At 34.4% G+C, this 22,983-nt stretch overlaps 1 protein-coding gene across 2 annotated transcripts in view; it reads left to right on the plus strand.

Annotated features, from left to right (window-relative positions):
* Positions 1 to 22,983, plus strand: part of TLK1 (tousled-like kinase 1) — a 109,522-nt gene that overhangs the window by 68,718 nt on the left and 17,821 nt on the right. For both annotated transcript variants that reach the window (XM_004674554.2, XM_012727976.1), the window contains one exon: positions 14,812 to 14,878. In XM_004674554.2, the coding sequence (XP_004674611.1) occupies positions 14,812 to 14,878 (67 nt within the window). The remainder of the gene's footprint in view (positions 1 to 14,811; positions 14,879 to 22,983) is intronic.

Raw genomic sequence — 22,983 nt, forward strand, 5'->3', positions numbered from 1 at the left:
TATAAATGGATTTTATTTTCTTGTTTATTTGGCAGAAGCTTGGTTCATTTTGTTCCTTGTCTCTTTACCTGTCTCATTTCCCATTCATCCTTTAAGGCTCGACTCCAACACCAATCTCAAGAGGAAAATCTTCTGACTTTATTTTTGATTCTCAGTTTCTACCTATTTCCCCTAAAATGTTCATAACATTTTGTATGTGGCAGTCTGTGTTGTAGCATTTATATCACTTTTATCTCTGTATTTCCATTATTTAGCATAGCATGAATTCAGTAAATACAGTCTTCCCTTGGTATCCAAGGGAGATTGGTTCCATGTCCTACTTGATACCAAAATCTATAGATGTTCAAGTCCTTCATGTAAAATGGTGTAGTATTTCTGTATGACCTGTGCACATTCTCCCGTATAACTTAAATGATCTCTAGCTAACTTACACCACCTAATACAATGCAAATGCTATGTAAGTAATCTATTGCATTGTTTAGGAAATGATGATGAGAGAAGTCTTTATGTTTTTATTATAAGTAATTATCGTAGACCTTAACTATCTGGGATGTATTTTCAATCCAGTATTTGTTAAATTTATGCATAGAACCCAGAGACACAGAGAACTGACCATACTAAATTGTAATACATAAGCATTTGATTGAGTTTCATATTTTCATTCTCAAACTTTCTTTTTTTCTTTGGTTCACTGGTCTTTTGCTTGTCTTCTAATGTGAAACTCTAACCATAGTTTAACACTCATTACCATATATTTTATCACTTATACTGACATAGAACTAACCTTTAAGTGACACTGGTATGTGTTCCTGGAATAAATTCATAATGTGTAACAGTTTGATTGTATCCTAATATAAATGCAGGTGTAAGTAAGCAGGAAAAAACCCACAGATTCACTTTGATTCATAAATAATAGCTTGATTTTAGCAGTTCTACTCAGTACTGTCTTCCGAAAAACTTTTTATAAATCTATATTATTGTTAAATTTATAAGTGTTTACTATCCCCACCCCCTCCTGTTATCACCATAGCTCCCCACATTCCTCCCTCTTTCTGTTCCCTCTCTTGTCTCCCTCCCCTATAAGATCTCTCTGTTTTTTTATTTTGTCGTGTTTTGTGTTGTAATAACAATGCACTTTCCCCCATCTTATTCGGTTCTCTTAAATTCATCCTATAAATGAAATCATTCGATATTTTTCTTTTTCCTTCTGACTTATTGCACTGAGCATAATCCCTTCCAGCTCCATCCATGTTGCTGTGAAGGGTATGAGTTTATCTTCTTTTGATTGGTGAATTTTATTCCATTGTGTATATGTATATCTTGATCCAGTCATCTAGTCTTGGACATTTGGGTTGTTTCCAAGATCGACTTATTTTAAGCAGTGCTGTGATAAACATAGGGGTGCATGTATCTTTTTGAGTGATTGTTTTGTGTGCTTTGGGTAGATCCCTAGGAGTGGAATGCTGGGTTGTATGGTGGCTCCATTTTTAGTAGTCTGAGGAATCTCCATACAGCTTCTATAATGTCTGTACCAGTTTGCATTCCCACCACCAATGTAGGAGAGGGAGAATTCCTTTTTCGCAGCCTTCTTGCCAACATTTGTTGTTGTTGTTAGTTTTTTTTGTTTTTTTTTTGTTTTTTGTTTTTTTTTTTTGATATGTGCCTTTCTCACTGGTGTGAGGTGGTTTGTCATTGTGGTTTTGATTTGCACTTATATCACTTGGAATTAGTGGTTTTGTACTCCACAAGTAGCTACTTAGAAGAGGACTTGCTAGATCATATAGTTTATCTACTTTTAATATTTTGAGAAAACTTCATACTATTTTCCATAGGGGTTTGACCAGCCTACATTCCTACCTAAGTGTGCCTTTGTCCCTATATCCTCATCAACATTTGTGTTTTTGTTTCTGGCCTTTTTGATCTGGACCGGTTTTTTTCTAAGATTTATTTATTTATTATGCATACAGATACTAGGGTGTAGGCCAGAGATACAGGAGAGGTGAGAGAATTCACCAAGGACAGATGTACTGAAATACACTGCTGAATGGAGCAGCAGGTAAGACAGGAGAGGTCTGCTGTGCCAAATGGGGTAGCTCTCTGGCTGCTGGGGGATGGAACTCTGTGCTACAGTGGCTATAGCTCTCAGTAGGTTTATGTGATGTCTTTAACCCCTGTGCCACCAAGGAGCCCCTGATGTGTCCTCTGAAGAAGTACTTTTTAGTTTTTCTGCCCATTTCTTGACTGAGTTGTTTGATTTGTTTTTGTTGATTTGAGTGAGCTCTTTGTGTATCTTTGTGATCAGTCCCTTATCTGTTGTATGGAGTGCAAAGATTTTTTTCCCCAGTCAGTGGGATGCCTCTTTGTCTTGGTTAATCTCTCTTTTGCTATGCAGAAGCTACATCCAGTTTGATATAGTCCAATGTGTTTATCTTTTCCTTCATTTTCCTTGCTTTGGGTGAAGTCTTTTTTTTTTTTTTTTTTAATTATTTATTCATACAGAACTGGGGTACAAGCTAGGGGTTCAGGGACAGTGAGAGGATTCACCAGAGATAGTGTGGGGAGCAGAAAGGCAGATTGACGAAGTTACACTGCTGAGGGGAGCGGTCGGCGGGCCAGGAGAGGTCTACCGCACCATGTGGTCACCTCTGGGGCCAGGGATTGAACTCAAACTGAAGCAGTTGCAGTGAGCTCACAGTGCTGCATCCTAACCTGTTGCACCACCAGGGAGGGCCTGGTTGAAGAGTCTTTAAAGATGTTGATATTTACATCTTGTAGTGTTTTACCACATTTTCTTTTATATATTTTATGGTTTCAGGTCTTATGCCCAAATCTTTTGTCCATTTTGAATTGCTATTCATGCATAGTGTGAGGTCAAGTTTCATTTTTTTGTTTATGTTAGTCCAGTTTTCCCAGCATCATTTGTTAAACAAACTGTCTTTGTTCCATAACATAGTCTTTGCTTCTTTGTCAAAAATTAATTGTCCATATGGGTGTGAGTTTATTTCTGGACTTTCTTTTCAGTTTCATTGGTCTATGTGTCTGTCTTTGTTCCAGTACCACACTTGTTTTCATTATTATGGCTTCGTAGTATAGGTTGAAATTTGGAAGTGTGATACCTCCATTTTCCTGTTTTCATCAGTAGAGCTTTGGTTATTCTTGGTTTTTTTGTTGCTGTGTTGGGTGACATTTATTGATTTTTTTTTAAGATTTATTTATTTATGGATACAGAACTGGGTACAGGCCAGAGGTGCAGGGATGGTGAGAGGATTCACCATACACAGAGTGGGGAGCAGAACAGGCAGATAGATGAAGTACACTGCTGAGGGGATCAGCAGGCGCGTCAGGAGAGGTCTCCCACGCCATGTGGATCACCTCCGGGGCAGGCAGGAATTGAACTCATGCGGAAGTGGCTTTCGCTTCTTAGTGCAGTGCTTTAACCTGCTGCGTCATCAGGGAGGGCCCTATTTATTGATTTTTTTATGTTGAACTATTTTTGTTTGTATGTTGAACCATCCCATTTCCAGGGATGAATCCTACTAGATTGTGGTGTATTATCTATTTGATGTAATGTTAGATTCTGTTGGCAAGCTTTTTTTTTTTTTGAGGATTTTTTCATCAGAGTTCATTAGTGACTTTGAATCACTTTTTTTTTAAAAAAGATTTATTTATTTATGCATACAGAACTGGGGTACAGGCCAGAGATGCAAGAGTGGTGAGAGGATTCACCAGAGATAGTGGGGAGCAGAACAGGCAGATCAAGCAGAACAGGGGAGCAGTGGGAGGGCCAGGAGAGGTCTGGCGCGCCATGTGGGTCACCTCCGGGGCTGGGAATCGAACTCATGTTGTAGTGGTTTTAGCTTCTCAGTGCTGTGCTTTAAATCACTGCGCCACCAAGGAGGGCCCTTGAATCACTTTTTAATGGAAACTAGTTTTACCTTGTGTGTAGAATATCTATTATAATTAGAATGGATTAGAATGGATGTATGAATCTTAATTTTTCTATCAAGAAATTAACATAGATGTTAATGTAGTGTTTAGGACTTTTGATTCTGTCGTTTGATCTGGAATTTAAGCAAGAGTCAGTTTAGTTTTAGGTAGCTGCTTTAATTTTGAGCCTGTATTTCCTCACTGTGACTGTACCTACACTATCATGTTGGCTACAGATATTCAAAGAAAAACAACATCTTACCAGTGCCCTAAACTTGAAATTCTTGTGAAGTAGATTAATTTATGGCAAAATACAGCTTAACAAAATTGACACTAGAAAAAACAAACGCAAATAGTTCAGTAAGTTTAAAAAATTATGTTAAAATCTGATCGAAGACTACTCCAGGTCCGAATGATTTCATACATATATTCTCTCAACCACTTAAGGACAAAGTGGTACCAGTCTTTTAAAAAAATGTTTAGAAAAAAAGAAAAGCTAAGGCAAAAATACATCCAACTTTAAAGACTAGCATAATCCTGATGTCAAATTCAGCAAGGTCTGTTCAAAGAACGTTAGTTTAGTCTTAATCACTGACAAAGATAGGAGTCTTAAGTATTATCAACTGATATAAAAATTGATCATTTATTAAGGCCAAATTGTTTGAATTTTAGGTATGCAATGCTCTTTTAACATAAGAAAAATCAATGTAGTTTTCCAAATAAACAAGATATAATCATCTTATAGATTCCAAAATAAAAAATATGAGATAAAATTCAGCATTGATCTGTGATTAAAACTAACAGGCAGGAAATATAATTTCCTTGATCTATATAGTATACATTTATTGTCCCTTTTGTTTATGTATCTCTCTGTTGTGTTCTTGGTTCAGTATGTACCTGCATATCCAGTTTCTTCTTGGCTTGTTTGTGCTATTCCTCTTTAAAGAAGCTCGTAGTGGTGTCTCTTTTGTGTTTTTCTTTTTTTCTTCTGGTAAAAATTTCTTTATTCTCATAGCTGTGGTATCCAGAACCTTATTTTAAGGTCAGCCAATTAGCAACGTTAATCCCATTTATATACTTTGTCATTTATATAATAAATTCCAAGGATTATTATGTGGTACCTTTGGGAAGTTAGTACTTTACCACTGTCTGATGCCCAGTGATTCATATCCTTCCCACATAAAAAATTCAATTATTATACTCCAGTGTTCCCAAGTCAATCCAGTTTATTCTGTCAACTCACCACCTAACTAACATTTCACCAACTGAAGCAGTGTAAGACTTTTTTTTTAAGTATATATTTTTTATAACAGTTTATTTTTACATCATTTTGTACATTTTTTTCCATCTCAATTGTAATCCCCACAAGGTTTCCCATCACTAAGTCACCCATGTGCCATCACCGTAATCCCATGCACTTCCCTCCCCACCCCCCGTTTTTTATCCCATTCTCCACTCCACCTCCGCAAAATGTCTCTGGTATATGGTTGTTTATTATTTTTTTTATTTTTTCGCCTGGTCCATTATACTCCTGCTATGAGTGGAACCATCCGGTATTTTTCTTTCTCTTTCTGGCTTATCTCACTAAGCCTGATCTTTTCCAGCTCCATCCAAGTTGCTGCAAAAGACATGTGTTTCTCTTTTTTGGTTGCCGAGTAATATTCCATTGTATATATGTACCACATCTTTTTATCCAGTCATCTACTTTTGGGCATTTGGGCTGTGAAGCAGTGTAGGTCTTAATCAAATCAAATATGCAAGAAACTGTGTCTAATCTACCCTGAGATACCTCAAGAAAGAAATTTGGGTATATCTATTTATACCCAAATAGAGTGGTATAGGCAGGCATAGGATAACAGTTCTAGGCATTCCTGTTAAACACAAAAAACCAACAAAAAAATGAAAGAAGTCACTGATTCCAAGTAATTTTGAAATCCATTCTAACACACACCTTTTGTTTTCAAGGTCTGGTAATAACCTGTGACTTGTGATTCTACCTTCTGGACAGTGTATCTGAGTTGGTATCTGGGTCTTTTTCATGAAGCTTAGCATGTATTTGTGGCTGAGTAGCTTTATCAGTTTCTTTTTTATAGAATTGGGAGAGAAAGGGCTTGGACATTCATTTTGTATTTTCTCTCTTCTTTTAAATCCAGTTGGCATATTTTATTAGTGTAAAATTCTTAAGAACCTTGTGACTCTCCCATATGTGACACAGGATTCATTCCTTTAGACATCCTTGATGTTCTTTTTCAAATAATTTTATCACAACTTTTTGGCTTCTGCTGAGAAATCATATACTTAATCTCTTTAAAGACCATTAATATAAGTGAATACTTTTGACATTTCTGAAATATTAGCAAAAGGGATTCAGCTATACCTTTGGGGGAGAGGAATATTAAATTTAAATTTAGTGTATTTTGTATTCTGTATAGGGTAAAAAAATTTTTTCTTTATTGTTGTAAATTATTGGACAATAATGGTTTCTCTTTTCAGGGGTAGTTCAGTAGTGGATAGAAAAATAATTTCTTAAACCATTATATCTTGTTTCCTTTTTGTTGAACTTTTCTTTCCTTAATTAATCTCCATCCCCATATTTTAATGTGACCATGAAGAAGAAATCAATCTGTGCTTCCAGTGCTTTGTTTGGAAATCTCAAGTTATTAAGCATTCAAGTTATTTTTTTGTTAAGTTTGGCATCTTGTATAACCAAAGGAAACAATTTCACTAAGCTTTTCTTCCATATAACAAGTAATCCCATTCCTCCAGTTTTCAATGTCCCTCATTCCCTTCTGAGTCCTTACCAGAAACCCTTGCCCATATTGTCCCACTGTTCATAATCTGTTTATAACAATTTCATGTTCTCTAAAGAAGTATCTTTTTCTCTACTGTGCAGTGGGACTCCTCAGTCTTCACTGAGTTATTAACTTTGATATTTCTGCTAACAATATGTTCCCTGGCAGTCTGAGATTATTAGAGCATGCACCTGAGGGCCTCCCTGGTGACAGAGTTACATCTCACTGCTGTCACCACTGTGGCCTGGCGCTAACCCATGTATGATGCAACAGACTTCTCCTGCCTTGCCTGCTGCTACTCTTAGCAGTGTATTTCAGTCGATCTCTCTGTTATGCTCCCCACTCTGTGTCTCGTGAATCCTTTCATTCCCCCACACCTTTGGCCTGTACTCCAGTTCTTACACACACACACACACACACACACAGATATTTGTACTTTAAAATAAAACTTTAAAAAAGTAAATAAATAAAAATTATGCTCCTCATAATTCTTCTATCCTCTTGTTCACTGCCAAATTCAAAGCACTTATACATTTTTAGTTGGTCATTACAGGAGTATTCAGCTTCCATGTACCAAGATCTGTATTTTCTTTTGCTGCTCTTAAAAATTACCACAAATTTATTTGGTTTAAAGAACACAAATTTGGGCCCTCCCTAGTGGCGCAGTTGGTTAAAGCACAGCACTAAGAAGCTAAAGCTACTTCAGCATGACTTCAATACCCGCCCTGGAGGTGATCCACATGGCGCAGCTGACCTCTCCTGACCGGCCTGCTGCTCCCCTCAGTAGTGTACTTTGTCGATCTGACTGTTCTGCTCCCTACTTTGGTGAATCCTCATTGCGCTTGCACCTCTGGCCTGTATTCCAGTTCTGTATGAATAAATAAATAAATCTTTGAAAAAGAGAGAGAACACAAATTTATTACCTTAGAGTTTTGGAGATAACAAATTCAAGATGGATCTATCTCACTAGGCTGAAATCAGTATGTCGTCTATGCTGTTACTCCTGGTGCCTGTTGAAGAGTCAGTCATTGTTTTTGATCCCTGTCCTCCATTCAGCAGTTGTCTGTCAGGTCTTTCTCATGTCACATCATTTAAGGACTCATAATTATATTAGGCCCATAATGGTAGTCTAGAACACCTCCTTATTTTAAAATAAGCTGATTAGCAACCTTAATGGTATCTGCTATCTTAATTAACTCTTCTTTATTATGTGTATTAATGATTACTGTCCAGGGAATAGGATGTTGATTTAGGAGGAGAGGTTTTATTCTGCAATCTTAGTAACACAGTGTAAACCATTAGTTCTTATTTCAAGTTTTACTGTAATGTGAACATTTGGATTCTTTAGAGGTAGACCAGTTTTCATCCTTCATCCTTCCCTCACACCCAGTTTCTTTTTTTCAATGATACATTTTGTTAAAGGTTTATTTATTTATGCATACAGAACTGGGGTACAGGCCAGAGGTGCAGGTGTGGTGGGGAGCAGACCAGGCCAACTGACGAAGTACACTGCTGAGGGGAGCAGCAGGTAGGTCAGGAGAGGTCTGCCACGCCAGACCTCTGGTGGTGGATCACCACCAGAATGGGGATCAAACTCGTGCTGAAGTGACTTTAGCCTCCTAGTGTTGTGCTTTAACCCACTGCACCACCAGGGAGGGTCCCCAGTGATAACATTTTAAGTAAGGTGAAATACACATAACGTACAATTAACCGTTTCAAGTATAAAATTCTCTAGTGGTCCATTCACAGTGTTAATGCAACTACCATCTCCCTTTAGTTTTGAAACTTTTCATTAATTCTGAACACATACTAATTATATAATCACTCCCCATTCCTCCCTTCTCATCTTCTAGTAACAAGTAATAATACTTGCTTTATGTGTTTGCCGCCAAAAGAACTATAGAGTATATGAACTTTTCTCCCGGTGTTCACTTAGCACATTGTTTTTGAGATGCCTTCAAGTTGTAGTAGCATTATTTTCATTCTTTTTTGTCTGAATAATACTCCCTAGTATGTATATGCACAATTTATCCATTCATCTGCTCATTAACAGTCTACTGTTTCTGACTTTTGGCTGTTATAAGTAACGTTGCTGTAAGCATTTATGTGCAAATTTTGTGTGGGTATGTTTTCTTTTGAGTAGGAGTAGAATTACAAGGTCACATGACAGTTTTATGTTTAACTTGCTAAAGAAACTGTTATTCATGTCTGCACCATTTTATATTTCTACTAGCAGTAAATGAAGGTTCCTGTTTCTCTACATTCTTGGCAACGTTTTTTACTTTCCATTTTTTATGATAATCATCCCAGTAAAGTAGCATTTATTGTCCTTTTGATTGGCAGTTCTTGAATGAATTCTAATAAGGTTGAACATCTGTTAATGTGTTGTTTTTCTTTGTGTATAGATTCAAGTCTTTGCTCAATTTTTAACCCAGCTTTGTCTTTTTGTTGAACTACTAGAATTGTGTATTGGTTCTGGATACTAAACCCTAATTGGTTAGATGATACGTAGATATTTTCTCTCCTTTTAGTTGTGTTTACTCATAATGCCCATTGGTTATAGAAGTTTTTAGTTTTTTTTTTTTTAATAACTTTATTGTTGTTGCTTTTGTACTTTTGGTATAAATCTAAGCCCTCTTAGATATCTATTGTCATGAAAATTCTGCACTATCTCCTAGTTTGGTTTTAAAGTAGCTTATTGACCCATTTTTAATTTTTCCTGTAAAATAGGGGTTCAACTTCTCTCTTTTGCATGTGGCTATCTATTTGATCCAACACTATTTGTTGAAAGGACTGTTGTTTCTTCATTGGGTGATCTTGGCAAAAACCATTTAGCATAGATTGAGTTTATTCTTATACTCACTTCTGTCCAGTTGGTCTGTCCTTAATGACAGTGCAAACTGTTTTGATGATCATTCCTTTATAGTACTTTTTGAAATAGGGACTATGAGTTCTGTGACTTTGTTTTACTTCAACAATATATTTTTTAGTTGGGGCCTCTCATAACTCCATATGAATTAGTTTTTCCATTTTAGCAGAATAAACCATTCTTACTACATTGGATCTGTGATTGGATCTAGTTTGGTTCACATTGATTCTGTGGTACACTTTGAGGAAGATTGTCTTCTTTGTATTACCTTTTTTTTTATATTTTATTTGTATATATTTTACATCAGGTGTAGTCCCCATAGAATTTCCACCACCAGTTCACCTGTGCACCATCCCCTTAGTCCCTTGTGCTCTTCCCACCTGTGTTTTACACCTTCTCCTTTCCCCCTCCCTTGCAGAATGTCTCGATTTACAGTTGTCTGTTTTTGTTGTATTTTTTTATTTGATATTTTTTTCCCTTACCCCTTATTTGGTTTCCCTATAGTCCTTCTATAAATGAAATCATCTGATATTTTTCTATCCGACTTATTTCACTGAGCATAATTCCTTCTAACTCCATCATGTTATTGAGAATGATATTAGGTTATCTGTTTTGTTTGTTCTTGGTGTTTTTTTTTTGGCTGAATAATACTCCATTGTGCATATGTACTTGATCTAATCATCTATTTTTGGGCATTTTGGGTTGTTATTATTATTATAAAGAGTGCTGCAATAAACATAGAGGTGCATGTACCCTTTAGAATTAAATATTTTTGTGTCCTTGGGTAGATTCTTTGGGGTGGACTTGCTGAGTCAAATGGCAGCCCCATTTTTAGTAATCTGAGGAAGCCACACAGCTTTCCATAACAGTATAGGAGAGTTCCTTTTTTTTTTTTTTTTTAAAGATTTTATTTATTCATACAGAACTGGGATATAGACCAGAGGTACAGGGGCAGTGAGAGGATTCAACAGGCCGACTGAGGAAGTACACTGCTGAGGGGAGCAGCGGGTGGGTCAGGAGAGGTCTGCTGCACCATGTGGGTCACCTCTGGGGCAGGTGGGGATCAGACTCAGGCTGAAGTGGCTTTAGCTTCTTAGTGCTGTGCTTTAACCCACTACGCCACCAAGGAGGGCCCTCCTAGTTGTATTTATTCCTATTTTATTCTTTTAGAGTGTGGTAAAAATAACACCTTTTTAGATTGTTCATTGACTGTGTCTAAAAACACAACTGATTTTGTTTTGTGTGTTGACCTCAGAGTCTACAATTTTGCTCAATTTATTAGCTCTACTAGTTTTTTTCTTGTCCATTCTTTGAAATCTTCTACATAGATGGTTATGTCATCTGCAAATACAGTATTGCTTCTCTTTCCAATTTCAGTGCATTTATTTCTTTTCTTACTGAACTTTTCTAGTAGTACTTGCAGTACAATAATGAAAGCAGTGATGAAAGCATCCTTGTCATGTGCCTGTTCCTAAGGGGAAAACTTTCAGTATTTCACAGTTGAGTATGATCTTAGTTATGGGTTTTTATAAATGTTGTTTATCATATTGAGGAAGTTCTCATCTAGTTTTGAGGTAGTCTTTTCAAAGACAAGAAACTATCTGACCTCATTCTTCATTAAAAAAAAAAATCTATCCTCAATGTGTGACTCATAATTAAATATTCAACAGAGATTTTGTAAAGTGTTCAAATGAATGAACTTGCTATTATTTTTTCTTTATGAAATGTTTCTGTCAGTTTACTTGCCATAGCTTATGCTCATTAATTTGAGATGTTGGCTAGTTTCCTTATTCAAGAGAATGCCTTTAGTGATTGAGTGTCAACTTTGTTATTCCCTCTTTACTATTACTTCTTTTTTTTTTTAATATTTTTTTATTTATTCGTACAGAACTGGGGTACAGACCAGAGATGCGGAGGGTGAGAGGATTCACCAAAGACAGAGTGGGGTACAGAACAGGCAGATCAATGAAGTACACTGCTGAGGGGAGCAGTGGGCGGGGCAGGCGGGGATCGAACTCATGGGGAAGTGACTTAAGCTTTTTTGTGCTGTGCTTTAATTTAACCCGCTGCGCCACCAGGGAGGGCCTCTTTCCTGTTATTTTAATCAGTTACTTCCACTTGGAGTCATCCCACATTTCTGTTAAACTGTTACAAAATAGTTTTTGAATTAAAAATAACATTATTCACTCAAACTTAACTTTGTGCTTGGAATTTTCCAAACACAAGTTTTAAGGCTTGTGTTTGAAGCTTAAGTTTCTTGACTTCTTACTTAAAGTTTTGCATAAACCTACCAAACAGATTTATTGAAGACCTTTAACTTGCTTTTTTAAAAAATTATGTAAACATTTGCATTTAGTAAAATATTAATAATTATAATGTAAAATTTGAGAGATGATTCATATAGGGAGAGTTTCACATTATCTGTGAATAATTATTTACTAAACAATTGACATAAGAGTTAAGCGGGTAGTTTTTTTTAAGCATGTTAATAATTGATGGTGTCAACTAAAGGTCATTAAAAATAATACTATCTAGCTTAGCTTTTTCATTCTATTTAATAAGACCCTGTTTCACTAAAGAAGTTTCATTTTATCCAAATACATTTTATCTAAAAACAGTTTTCATTAATGCAAATAGACAACAGAGATATGTAGAAGGCTACTGCCTGGTAGGTACTTCCTGGTAAGGAAATGGAGAGAAATGTAAGAAATGTCTCTGTTCTGTTTGGTGAGAAAAGTTCCTGGAATAAGAATCCATGATCTGATAACTTTGAACTGTAAAATTATGTATATGTGAAATTTTTCTGTAGTGTTTATAATTTCATACTATTATTATATATCCATGATTATGAAATACTAAGAATCAAATGCCCAAGGGATAGTAGTGCTCATTATAAAATTTGCTTATTAATATTTCAAGCCCTAATATAGAGAAGTTAGCAAAGGTATATGTGCTTATACTTAAGTATATGTGGAAAATACATGATTTTTATTTATTCTCTGAAGTTTAATGTAGTGATTATAGTTGGAGTAATCAAAATGCTGTATCACTGTACCATGTAAATTTGGGATGGAGTATTTGTGTACATTTACTTTAGCTATATATATGTGAATGATTTATATTTGGACCACAACACAAAAATGTTAACAATTGGGACTAAATGCTATTAAAGCAAATACACATTACTTATACTGTATAATTGACCAAACAATATTCAATGAACTAAATTGTGATGAACTTGATGGCTTGGCACTAACTTACTATCTCACTAGGATAATAGCAATCAAAAACTAATAATTTAAGACAACAAAGTAATTTTTCATCCAAATGCAGGAATTCCCAACCATTTGTATGTGTTAGAGCTTTGCAATTTTATATGATAGCCAAACTTCTTACAATATAGTTTCAAAAATTTCAGAAAACTCAAATCATATACTACAGTTTATGAATATCAGACTTGAGCTGTGTTTTATAACTCAAACACAAAGTATAGAGTTCTATTTTATTTTTGTATAGAAAATATTTACATATCTTTAAATATGTAAGTTTTCATCCTATCCTTTGGTCTACAAGTGGACCTAAAACCATACTTTAATAAGAAATTATTATATTGCTAACTAGGTAATTAAATTTCCACTAATAGCATATATATATCCATAAACTATGTTAATATTCCTACAACTTTTCTTACTGGGTTAATTGAGATACTATCAATTTTAAATTCTGAAACTCTTTAACAACTTTTTTACTTCACCTACATTCACACTGCAACATTAGTTCTCTGCTTTACTATCAATTATTGCTCTGTTTAGTATTATAAAATCCATCAGCTGTGTCACACTAAAACTGGGTTATAGCAATTTAATTTAAAATGTGTATTTTTGATATAAGTATCTTAACATATTTCTAATAGAATACTGAATTTCTTAGAGTTTTTCATTTGTTCCTTTGAATACCTTTTATTTTTGTTTAGAATTCATACATCTCTAACATCTAGGTAGAAGCAAATAGCATTTATTCTTTTTTTATAATTTTTTTTATTTGTATCGTCTACATCACATGTAGTTCCCATAAAATTCCCACCAATTCACCTATGAACCATCACTGTAGTCCCTTGTGCTCTTCCTTCCCATTTTGATCACTTTTCCTCCTCCTTTCTCGCAGAATGTCTCTTATTTATGATTAGCATTTATATAAATGATACTAAAGAACCTGAACTAAATATAAATAAATCACACCTGGGTTAGGAGTTTAATCAGAACACATAAATGTATAAAAAGAGAATGAGTAAAATAAAGAGAAGCATTATCAGAATACTGGACTGTTTACTAAGGAAATGTAATCTGTATGTCTTGTTATGGTTACAAATGTTAAATTGGTTATTTTTACAGTTATGTTAGAAATTGGTAATAGCCATTAACTACTTCCAAGATTTACAAACTTATGTCTATTTATATTTATTAAACTTTATGTAGCTTGTTCGCTCCTAACTCTGAAAGCAGAGAAAAGAGAAATTTTTTTCTTCTTTATTTAAACCAATACCCAAATTAGACTGATTTCCCTTTGCAGTAATTTACCAGAAATTATTTCATTGGCCTGCAAGTTTATACATAAACTGGACCCCTGTTGACCTTGCCTACTGCTCATAGCTTTTGTGACTAGTTGTGATGCTTTCATTTTTTTTCTATGCCAACCTGTTTTTATCGTAGCTTCTTTGCACTTCTAGAACATACTCCCACCCCCGCCCAGATTCTTTTGTGGTGGTCTTTTTTTTTATGTTCATATCAAACAACCTCCCTGACACTCAGGCCAGTTAAACACAGTACCAGGAGTCATTATCATAGCATCCTTTGTTGTTTTCTTTATAACCTGTTGCTTGAGGTTGTTTTTTTCTTTATTGTGTAATTTTTCTCTTTAGCTCCACTACAAAGTATAAATTCAAACTGAAATGTAAAGAGATGCCTTTTTTATTGGAACCTTATGATCTAAATTCTACAACATGGTACTTATTAAATAGTAGTTGAATTAACATTTTTCATAACTTGCTCCATCTAGAAGTATCAGTTGTATTCTGAAAAATATCTTAAAGGCTATTTGGTGTAAATGTTTTGAAAGTTGTTAACATTTTAGTATTCCCATTTGATTAATTTTGTCTTATTTTAATGGTTGTCAAGAAATAAGTGTTAGTCTTAATATCTAGAATTACTATTTCATTTTTGACAGGTTGACTTTGGCAGAATATCATGAACAGGAAGAAATTTTCAAACTTAGACTAGGACATCTCAAAAAGGTATGTGAAGCATACAATGGACTTTTAAGTTTGTTATTAGAAGCTTTGGAGAGTTGTCTTATAAATCTGTCATTGAAGACTTCAGTGGGCCCAAATTAAAACTTTCAGACAAAAAGAAGGGACATTAAGTTGCATTTTTATATTGAATATGTTAGAAGTAACATCTTGTTTACTTTTTAGAAAGTTAGAAACATTGAGATGATGATAGTAACATTACTGGGTGTGGAGGAGTGGTTGGTAGGCAGACCCTCAGTCTTTATTTTGCTTAAATACTGTTGCTGTGGGAAAAAGTGCTGCCTTTTTAAAATGTTAAATTCCATATTGTTTGTGTCCATTTCTAATAAAATTGAAGTGGCAGTTATAAATAAATAGCTAACATGTTTTTTTGGCTTAATTTTTAAGCTGTTGAGTATTTAGTTGAGTAATTGCTTCAGTTAAAATTTACATTGGAAAATTTACAAGAGAGTATAAAGTAATGGTTTAGAAAAAATGTTGCTGGATGCTGTTACAGTAAGTTATGATCAGTTCATTGTTTTATAGTTTATATTTCAAATTCAATATCAAAGAAATAGTATGAGTAGATTGTCCCCATCAAAATCTTACTGACAGAGATAAAATTCATTTTCCTTGACTCAGTTTTTTTACTCTTTCTTTCTGTCAAATTGCTTGAGTTTTTGTTTTTTGTTTTTTTTTTTTAATAGGCTGTGTATATATCTTAGCTAAAAAATTTAGTGAATTAATTGAAGTTTAGTATCTGTAATGTCATCAGCTTGGGGTAAGATGAAGTAAGACTGGTAGCTGCTACTATCACACTCTTTATTATTTTGTTTTCAGAGTGCCCTGAACATGGTTCATACCACTCCCATTTAATTACAGGGAACAGAAAAAAATTACAAATATTTCATTCATTGTTCACCAGTCACTAAATGATTTCATACTCTGCCTAATGCAGGCTTTGTATATGATGTGATACCTGTCTATGCCCTTGCTCAGAAAAGCTTCAGCCTAACCTACTTGAATAATGAATTCTAAAATGATGTGCTATTGGGTTTTTTTTTTTTTTTAAGTTCTCTGTCCTAATATAAAATTGACTATTTCTCTTGTTCTTTGAGATACAGTGATTTCAGCTTATTCTCTGTAACAGATGAGATTGTAATAGACCTATAGAAGGGAAGACATTTTGTAGTATAGAAACAAGCACAAGTTTTTGTGTGCCCAACTGTTTTAGTAGTGAATTCATCGACCTATGTTTAATGTCCTGTATAAAAATTTATACATTATCTTTTAACCAGCTTTTTATGATAATGAACATTTAAGTATATACTAAGTATTACATTTTTAACGGTTACTATCACATAGCACATTAAAGTTTAAAATACTCTTTCTAATGATAAAATTTAATGTGTCTTCATTTTATGAAAATAATTTATATAAAATCTGAAATTATAAAGCAGTTAAATTAGGAATTTACTATTTGTATTACGGAACATACTTAACTTTTTTAAAGGCTTCAGAAGGTTTGGTGTTGGTTGATTTTAAATCATTTCGGATATTTCAAACTATTCTACTTCTTTGAAACACTTATTTCCTAAAGGGAGGTATAATAAATGGCTAGATACTACACAAGTAGTTGTAATCTGTTGTAGAGTATTACATCTTCTGTTACCTTCTTTCCTTATGTTTGACTTTTTTCCCCTAATTACTCTTTGTAATAACTATCCTATCTATAATCCTTTCTTTTTATTTTTTTTAATTTTATCAAATTTAGTGAGAAGTTTCAGATTTCTAACTTTATGTTATTAACTAACATTACTTTGTTTTGACCTCTTAACAGTATTTTGAGAGAATAAATGGTTTAATAATGCTGAAAAATAATGTCTTATTTTCTCACATTTTCTTCTGAAAGACAATTTTGGATGAGAAGAATGAATGCTTTATTATTTTTTTTAAAGTTGCCAGTAGTACATACAGAGAACAAAATTTAGCAAATGGTGTCACCTAGAGTACAGATAGTTTACTGCTTACCACTGCTTATTATTTGAGTTGTATAATAAATATAAACTTCCATGTTTTAAAAATATGTTGTTTGACATTCGAAAGCACAATTAGAAAATGGGTCATTAAAGATAGACCATTCACTTTATTTAAAAAAAGAGAGAGAGATTGGTTTTTTTAACACTGGAAAACAAGCTTGAGTTATGAGAAAAGATGTTTTCACCTCTATTTATCAGTTCCCTATGCTCTAGCTTATTAAGCTAACATGAGCTGTACCCTGATTTGTAAGTGTATAGCTTCAACCATACTGGACCTGTTCTGTGAATATTTGATATCCATGTAACAGGAATTAACCTGTTGTCTGTCAGCTTAGGGTTTATTTAGACTTGGAACCTCGCATACTATTGCATTAACAAGGTGACTCTCCCTTTTAAAAAATGCTTGAAATACAGCAGAATTACTAGATTAAATTTGTTAGTACAGAAGGATAAAGCATCTTTCATTGAGGGTCACAATGCATAGAGACTAGGAAACCTATTTACCTTTTTTGAATAATTGAAGACATGTATTTCCTGATGATAAATTTAACAGTTTTATAGGAAAAGTGATACATGAAAAAGTATATTTATAATTGAATGTCATAAAGTTCCCATCACATTCTATGCTGTTCTGTAGTGTTACAAATACAAGAAATCTATAGCTGTTAGTTAGTGTGATAGAAAAATTGAATGAGAGTTAAGCCAAAGCATAAAAATGTAAGTCCATGGCTATATAAATAGATATTTCACCAAATAATAAATGTAAAATTACCTACAGGATTATCAGTTTTGTTTTCTTAGATTTGGAAAATCACTGCAAAATTGCCTTTTCATAACATCAAGAATTCTTAGTATTTAATGCTTTAGTTATCAGTTTAAAGCAGTCATTGTTCACTAATGCAGAGTGATTTATTTCATGCCCGATGAAGGCATGATTCACATTCTTACATCAGGTGATTTATGTAATATTATATTTTATGTACTTTGAAATCCATTCTGAGGTGAACATTAGTGTTAATTTTTTGAAGACCATGATCTTCAGTATATTCTTTGTCTAAATTAATACAGCTAGTAACTGTCAAAAGCCAAAACTTGTAACATTTTTAAGACTCCTATTTCAGTGGCAATACACATATATTCCATGTAAGTACTCACATAATTTTACCTTTTGTATAGTTTAAGGATTTAACAGAATAGAAAGAAAAGAACTACATAATAAAATTCATGAAGACTACAAATTATTCCTGAAATTAAAAAAATAGTAAAACATCTTTTTCCTGCTAGCAGTTATATACAGATTTCCCCAATTAACACATGTCAAAGGCAGAGGGGGAGGGAAGGGGAGCTACCTGGAGGCCTAGGAATTAAATCTCATAGCTGTCCTTGCTACAGCCTGAGTTTGATCCCCTGAGTTCTATCCCCCACCAGGGAGCTGAACCACTTGGCACAGCAGACCTTTCCTGTCTCACCTGCTGCTGCCCTCAGCAATGTATTTCAGTAGATCTGCCTGTTCTGCTACTCACTCTGTCTCTGGTGAGTCTCTTCCCCTCCCCACCCAACCTCTGGCCTGTATCCCAGTTATATACAAAATTAAGTAAATAAAATCTTTTTTAAAAAAGAAAGGCAGAGGGAGTAATTTCTTATATTTAAAAAGTGGGTCCTTTGAGGTAAGCTACTGTTTCACTTTTTTTTTTTTTAAGATTATTTATGCATATAGAACTGGGGTGCAGGCCAGAGGTGTAGGGTGGTGAGAGGCTTCACCCGAGACAGTGGGGAGCAGAACAGGCAAATCAAGGAAACACACTGCTGAGGGGGCCAGGAAAGGTCTGCTGTGCCATGTGGTCACCTCCAGGGCAAGCAGGGATTGAACTCATTCTGAAGTGGCTTTAGCTTCTCAGTGCTGTGCTTTAACCTGCTGCGCCACCAGGGAGGGTCAAGCTACTGTTTCACTTTATGTACCTGTGCCAATGTGGAATTGATAGACTTAAGGAAATGATCAAGCCATATAACAGTTGATGCTGTTTTGATACCAGTATTTGATAAATTCTAGTTAAAAGACAGCATTTTATCTTTGTGATTTGAGAAGTTCTGCTAGGTTATTTTATAGTCAGTTCCTTATTCTCAAATTAGAGAAAAATTATATGGATGTGCTTTTCAGGGACTGTTAATAAAGTAACACAAGCACCTTTTAAAATCCTTGGAATATTACTTTTGGTTTGTTGTGTGAACAGCATGAGGATATTTGTTGCTCTTTATTTTTTAATATTCAAGTTTTGTGGTCTTCTAGCTTTTAAATACTTGATTGCTTGGAGATAATGCGTATAGATTTGGCATCTTAGTATGGAAGATTAAAAGAATTGGGTGTTGACTTTAGTGTGTTTTGCTGTGTTGTGTGTGTACGTGTGCACATGCACATGTGATCGATTTATAAAACCTGAATAAAAGTGCTAGAATCTATTTTTATAAAACATAACCAATTTATAATTGAAACAGGATTAGTCAAGAATCATCAGCACGAACCCAAATGTATCTTTACAAACGGAAGGAATCAACTAAACAATTTGCAGTCATCTCAGTCTCTACTAAAACAAAAATCACATCCAACATGCCACCTGACACCATTTCTTTCTCTCTCTCTCCTTTGCTCCTTGCGATGTGGCATTCATCTCTCCTTGTGCCTCCGTTCTGAAGAGATAACAATATAGCAACAACTCTGCCATTGAAATCCTGTTCTCTGACCGATATTGGCACCTGCAAAGCGAAACAACCAGTAGCAGGCAGCAGCAGCATCAGTATTAATCTCCCATGATGAAATCTTTACAGGTCAAGAACAAGCACACAGCTCTTTTCTCATTCCTTCACAGTGGACCATGCAACTAGTTGAAATGGAAGACAGTGGATTGTCTGCAAGCCTTTGAACAGTGGCGAATACAGGGCATTGGTCTTAGGTGAATTGACCCCCAAGTATTCTTGAAATTTGATATCTCCTTTGGTCTTTATTTCTAGAATACCATTGTCATCTGACATATCAAATCCTAGTGATCACAAAGACCAAGTTAGCATATGTGACATTTCTTGTCACTTTAGGTTTGAATGAAAATAGTGGATTATATAGCCCTAGAGGACTTAATCTTTAATCTTTGTGTTCACTTTAATGTTTATGGCTATGACTAGAAGAAATCTTTTGGAAATTCTTCTCTCAATTAAAGCCAATGACAAGGTACATTATGTTTTTCTAAAATGTAATACAAGACACTTCATGTGTATGCAATAGCTTTCAGTGGAGTTTTGGTGAAATTACACTACACAAGAAAGTTACCATTAGGCCCATGAAGAGTGTTACAAGTTTCCTGATTCCTTGGCATGCGTGGGCAAGAAAGCCCCTTAGAACAATGTTGAAATGCTAAATTTCTAAACTTTACTATAGTTTCCTGTTTTAAAATGAGTGGTATCCTCTAAAAGATGATTGTGCTGAGACATCATGGAATTCTGTGGACAGGAAAACTAGTATTTCTATTCTACATCTACTGTCATTATGGACTTAGTTACATTACTGGCTTTTTTGTCCATTTACAATCAATCAAATATCTTAACCTGGTAATTGATGATACTCACTTGCCAAAATGAAGATTCAGAGGCAGAATGTATTTTACTTCTGTAGTTTTTAATATCAATCTAGTTGTATGGGCAATGAAATATTTTAAATTTTGGAAAAGAATTTTAGAAATGTTAGCCACTGGTTAGAGTTCATTTTTAATTTAGATTTGTAAATTCAGTGTAGCGATCACTGTTTCACAAAAAAAGAATAGTTGTATGATCATCAACCATTCCCAATTAAAACTATAATTCCATGTCATTTATTGTCATATTCGTAAAGAGAGCCTGAAAGACTGTGCTCTTCACATTGTTCTGTAAGAAGTTAAATCTTTATACTTAAAAAAATATGGAACCAAAATCCTGGAAGAATTTAAAAGGGTAGAAAACTGGGAGAAGAGCTACAAGATACTGTAAGAAATTTGTATGTGTGAAGGTTTGGTCCTTGCACCTTGTTATTGTTTAACATCAAGGAATTTAATCCCCTCATACATTAGCTGTAAATTCTTTTTTCTTCAAGAAGTGCACTAAAGTACTCAGATTTTACCACTCAACTTGCTGCTGGAAAGAGATAATGGTTTGGTTTTGTTTAAATAGAACAGTGGAACTCAGAATCAGAACATGCCCATTTTAACAGTTATTCTCAGTTAGGGGTTTTAATAATGTATCCATGCTTTTGAAGATAGAATAAAATGCCACACTACCTCCACCTCACACAAAAAGAAGGTAGTTAAGTGAGAAAAAAGAAGATACTAAGTTTCTAAAATAACACTCTAAGCCAGTTAAATTGAGATACTGTATGCTTTTATCAGAAATACTGTATGCTTTTATCAGAAATAGTGAACTCAGTGATTGGGGATGGGGGCAGAAGGAGCATTTTCATAGTTAGAAAAAGAAACAAAACCAGGAATTTCTCAACTTCTCTTTCTGTCCTGCTCTTCACTCTATTCAATCATACTCAAAGGGAAATAGGATACAGGCAGTTGTTTCAAAACTGATGTCTATAAATACATACCTACTTTGCCTACATGGGTTATTTTGCCTGTCGGTTGGGTAAAGTTTCCGTTGGTTCAGCTCTTTCATATCCATATTTAAGATATGGGAGAGCATATAAAAGATACCTGGCAACACAGTGAATATAAATTCAATGTAAATCAGTAATAAATTTCTACTTTTTTTCTCTGCACTGACCTTTCCTTTTAATTGTGGCCTTTGTTAATTTTGCTTTTAATTTCCTGGTGACAGGCTTTTGGGATGATATTATGAATCGTTTCTGAAAATCAAACAATTTGAAGATCTAGGGATACTACCTTTTAAGTGATTAATAACCATTCATGTTATTAGGTGAATTTGCTGTTAGGCTTTTTGAATCCACATTCTGAGCTAGTTTTCCTAGACAAGAATATTATATTACTATTGAGTGTCTCAAAGTAATGTGTTTTTCTTTCTCTCCACTATCTTCATAAATAACTCAAATTTCTCCCCTTTAGCCAATCCTAGTAGCAAATGAGACAGTATCAAATATTTTCTGTCTTATTTGGGCTTTATAGAAGCTCAATTGTTTGAAACTGAGTTTTTGTTATAAATAGCATGTAATGTACTTTTAAGGTTTGCTGAATAAACCTTCATGTGTTTGGGGTCCATCCCCAGGAAATGCATCAGGTTTACATGTAAAATTACATTTTTTAGCTGAACATTTGGCATAAATGTTGACATGCCCCACTTGTCTTTTAATAATTGCCCATTTTAAAGTCGCCATTATAGGAAGTACTCAAAAATACCCACATCCACCTGCCAGTTTTAACTTGGTGTTTCGTAGAAATCCTAGGTTGTTGTGACTTGGTTTTGGCTTAGAACATTGAGCTTAGATACTGAGTTGCCAGAAGAGTCTTTGATTAGAAATAGGAAGCACATTTCTATGCTGAACATTTGGTGAGTGACAAATTGTTCTGTTAATTGCTTTAGAATTTTCCTTCCAAATACAGAATTTTAAGTTAAAATTTTGGAAGGTTGTGTGTAGGTTACTTAAACAGTGTGGCCATCTTAAGATCAGTTTTATACTTGTGTAACTTGTTTTTTTTCCCCCAACATAATTAAGATCAGTAAAGATTATTTTTAAGTACTGTTTTAACAGCTGCAGTTTTTACCATTGAAATGTCCAATGCTCTCTGTCTCTTTGTTTCTATTTGACTACCAAACCTACCTCCCTCTCTAGTCTCATTCATAGCTCTTGTACATCATAGTTGCCTTTAGAAAGCAATTACTTTCCAGAAACACTGTTTCTTTATTGCTTACTTACTGCTATTGCTAGTGGATAAGCCAAGGATTTAAACGTGGTGTTCTTACTCAGCATAATTTAGCTCTTTTATTTTGGTAATCTGGCCTACTTTTGCCTTGCTTTTGAGGATTCCATCCTGTAACAGAATTAAGTCAGTTGGAACCTAAGTCATCCTTGTCCCTCCTGATCCTTCTGGAAAA

The sequence above is a fragment of the Condylura cristata genome, unplaced genomic scaffold, assembly GCF_000260355.1.
Source record: "Condylura cristata isolate star-nosed mole 26May11 unplaced genomic scaffold, ConCri1.0 scaffold00002, whole genome shotgun sequence".
NCBI classification, from domain to species: domain Eukaryota; kingdom Metazoa; phylum Chordata; class Mammalia; order Eulipotyphla; family Talpidae; genus Condylura; species Condylura cristata.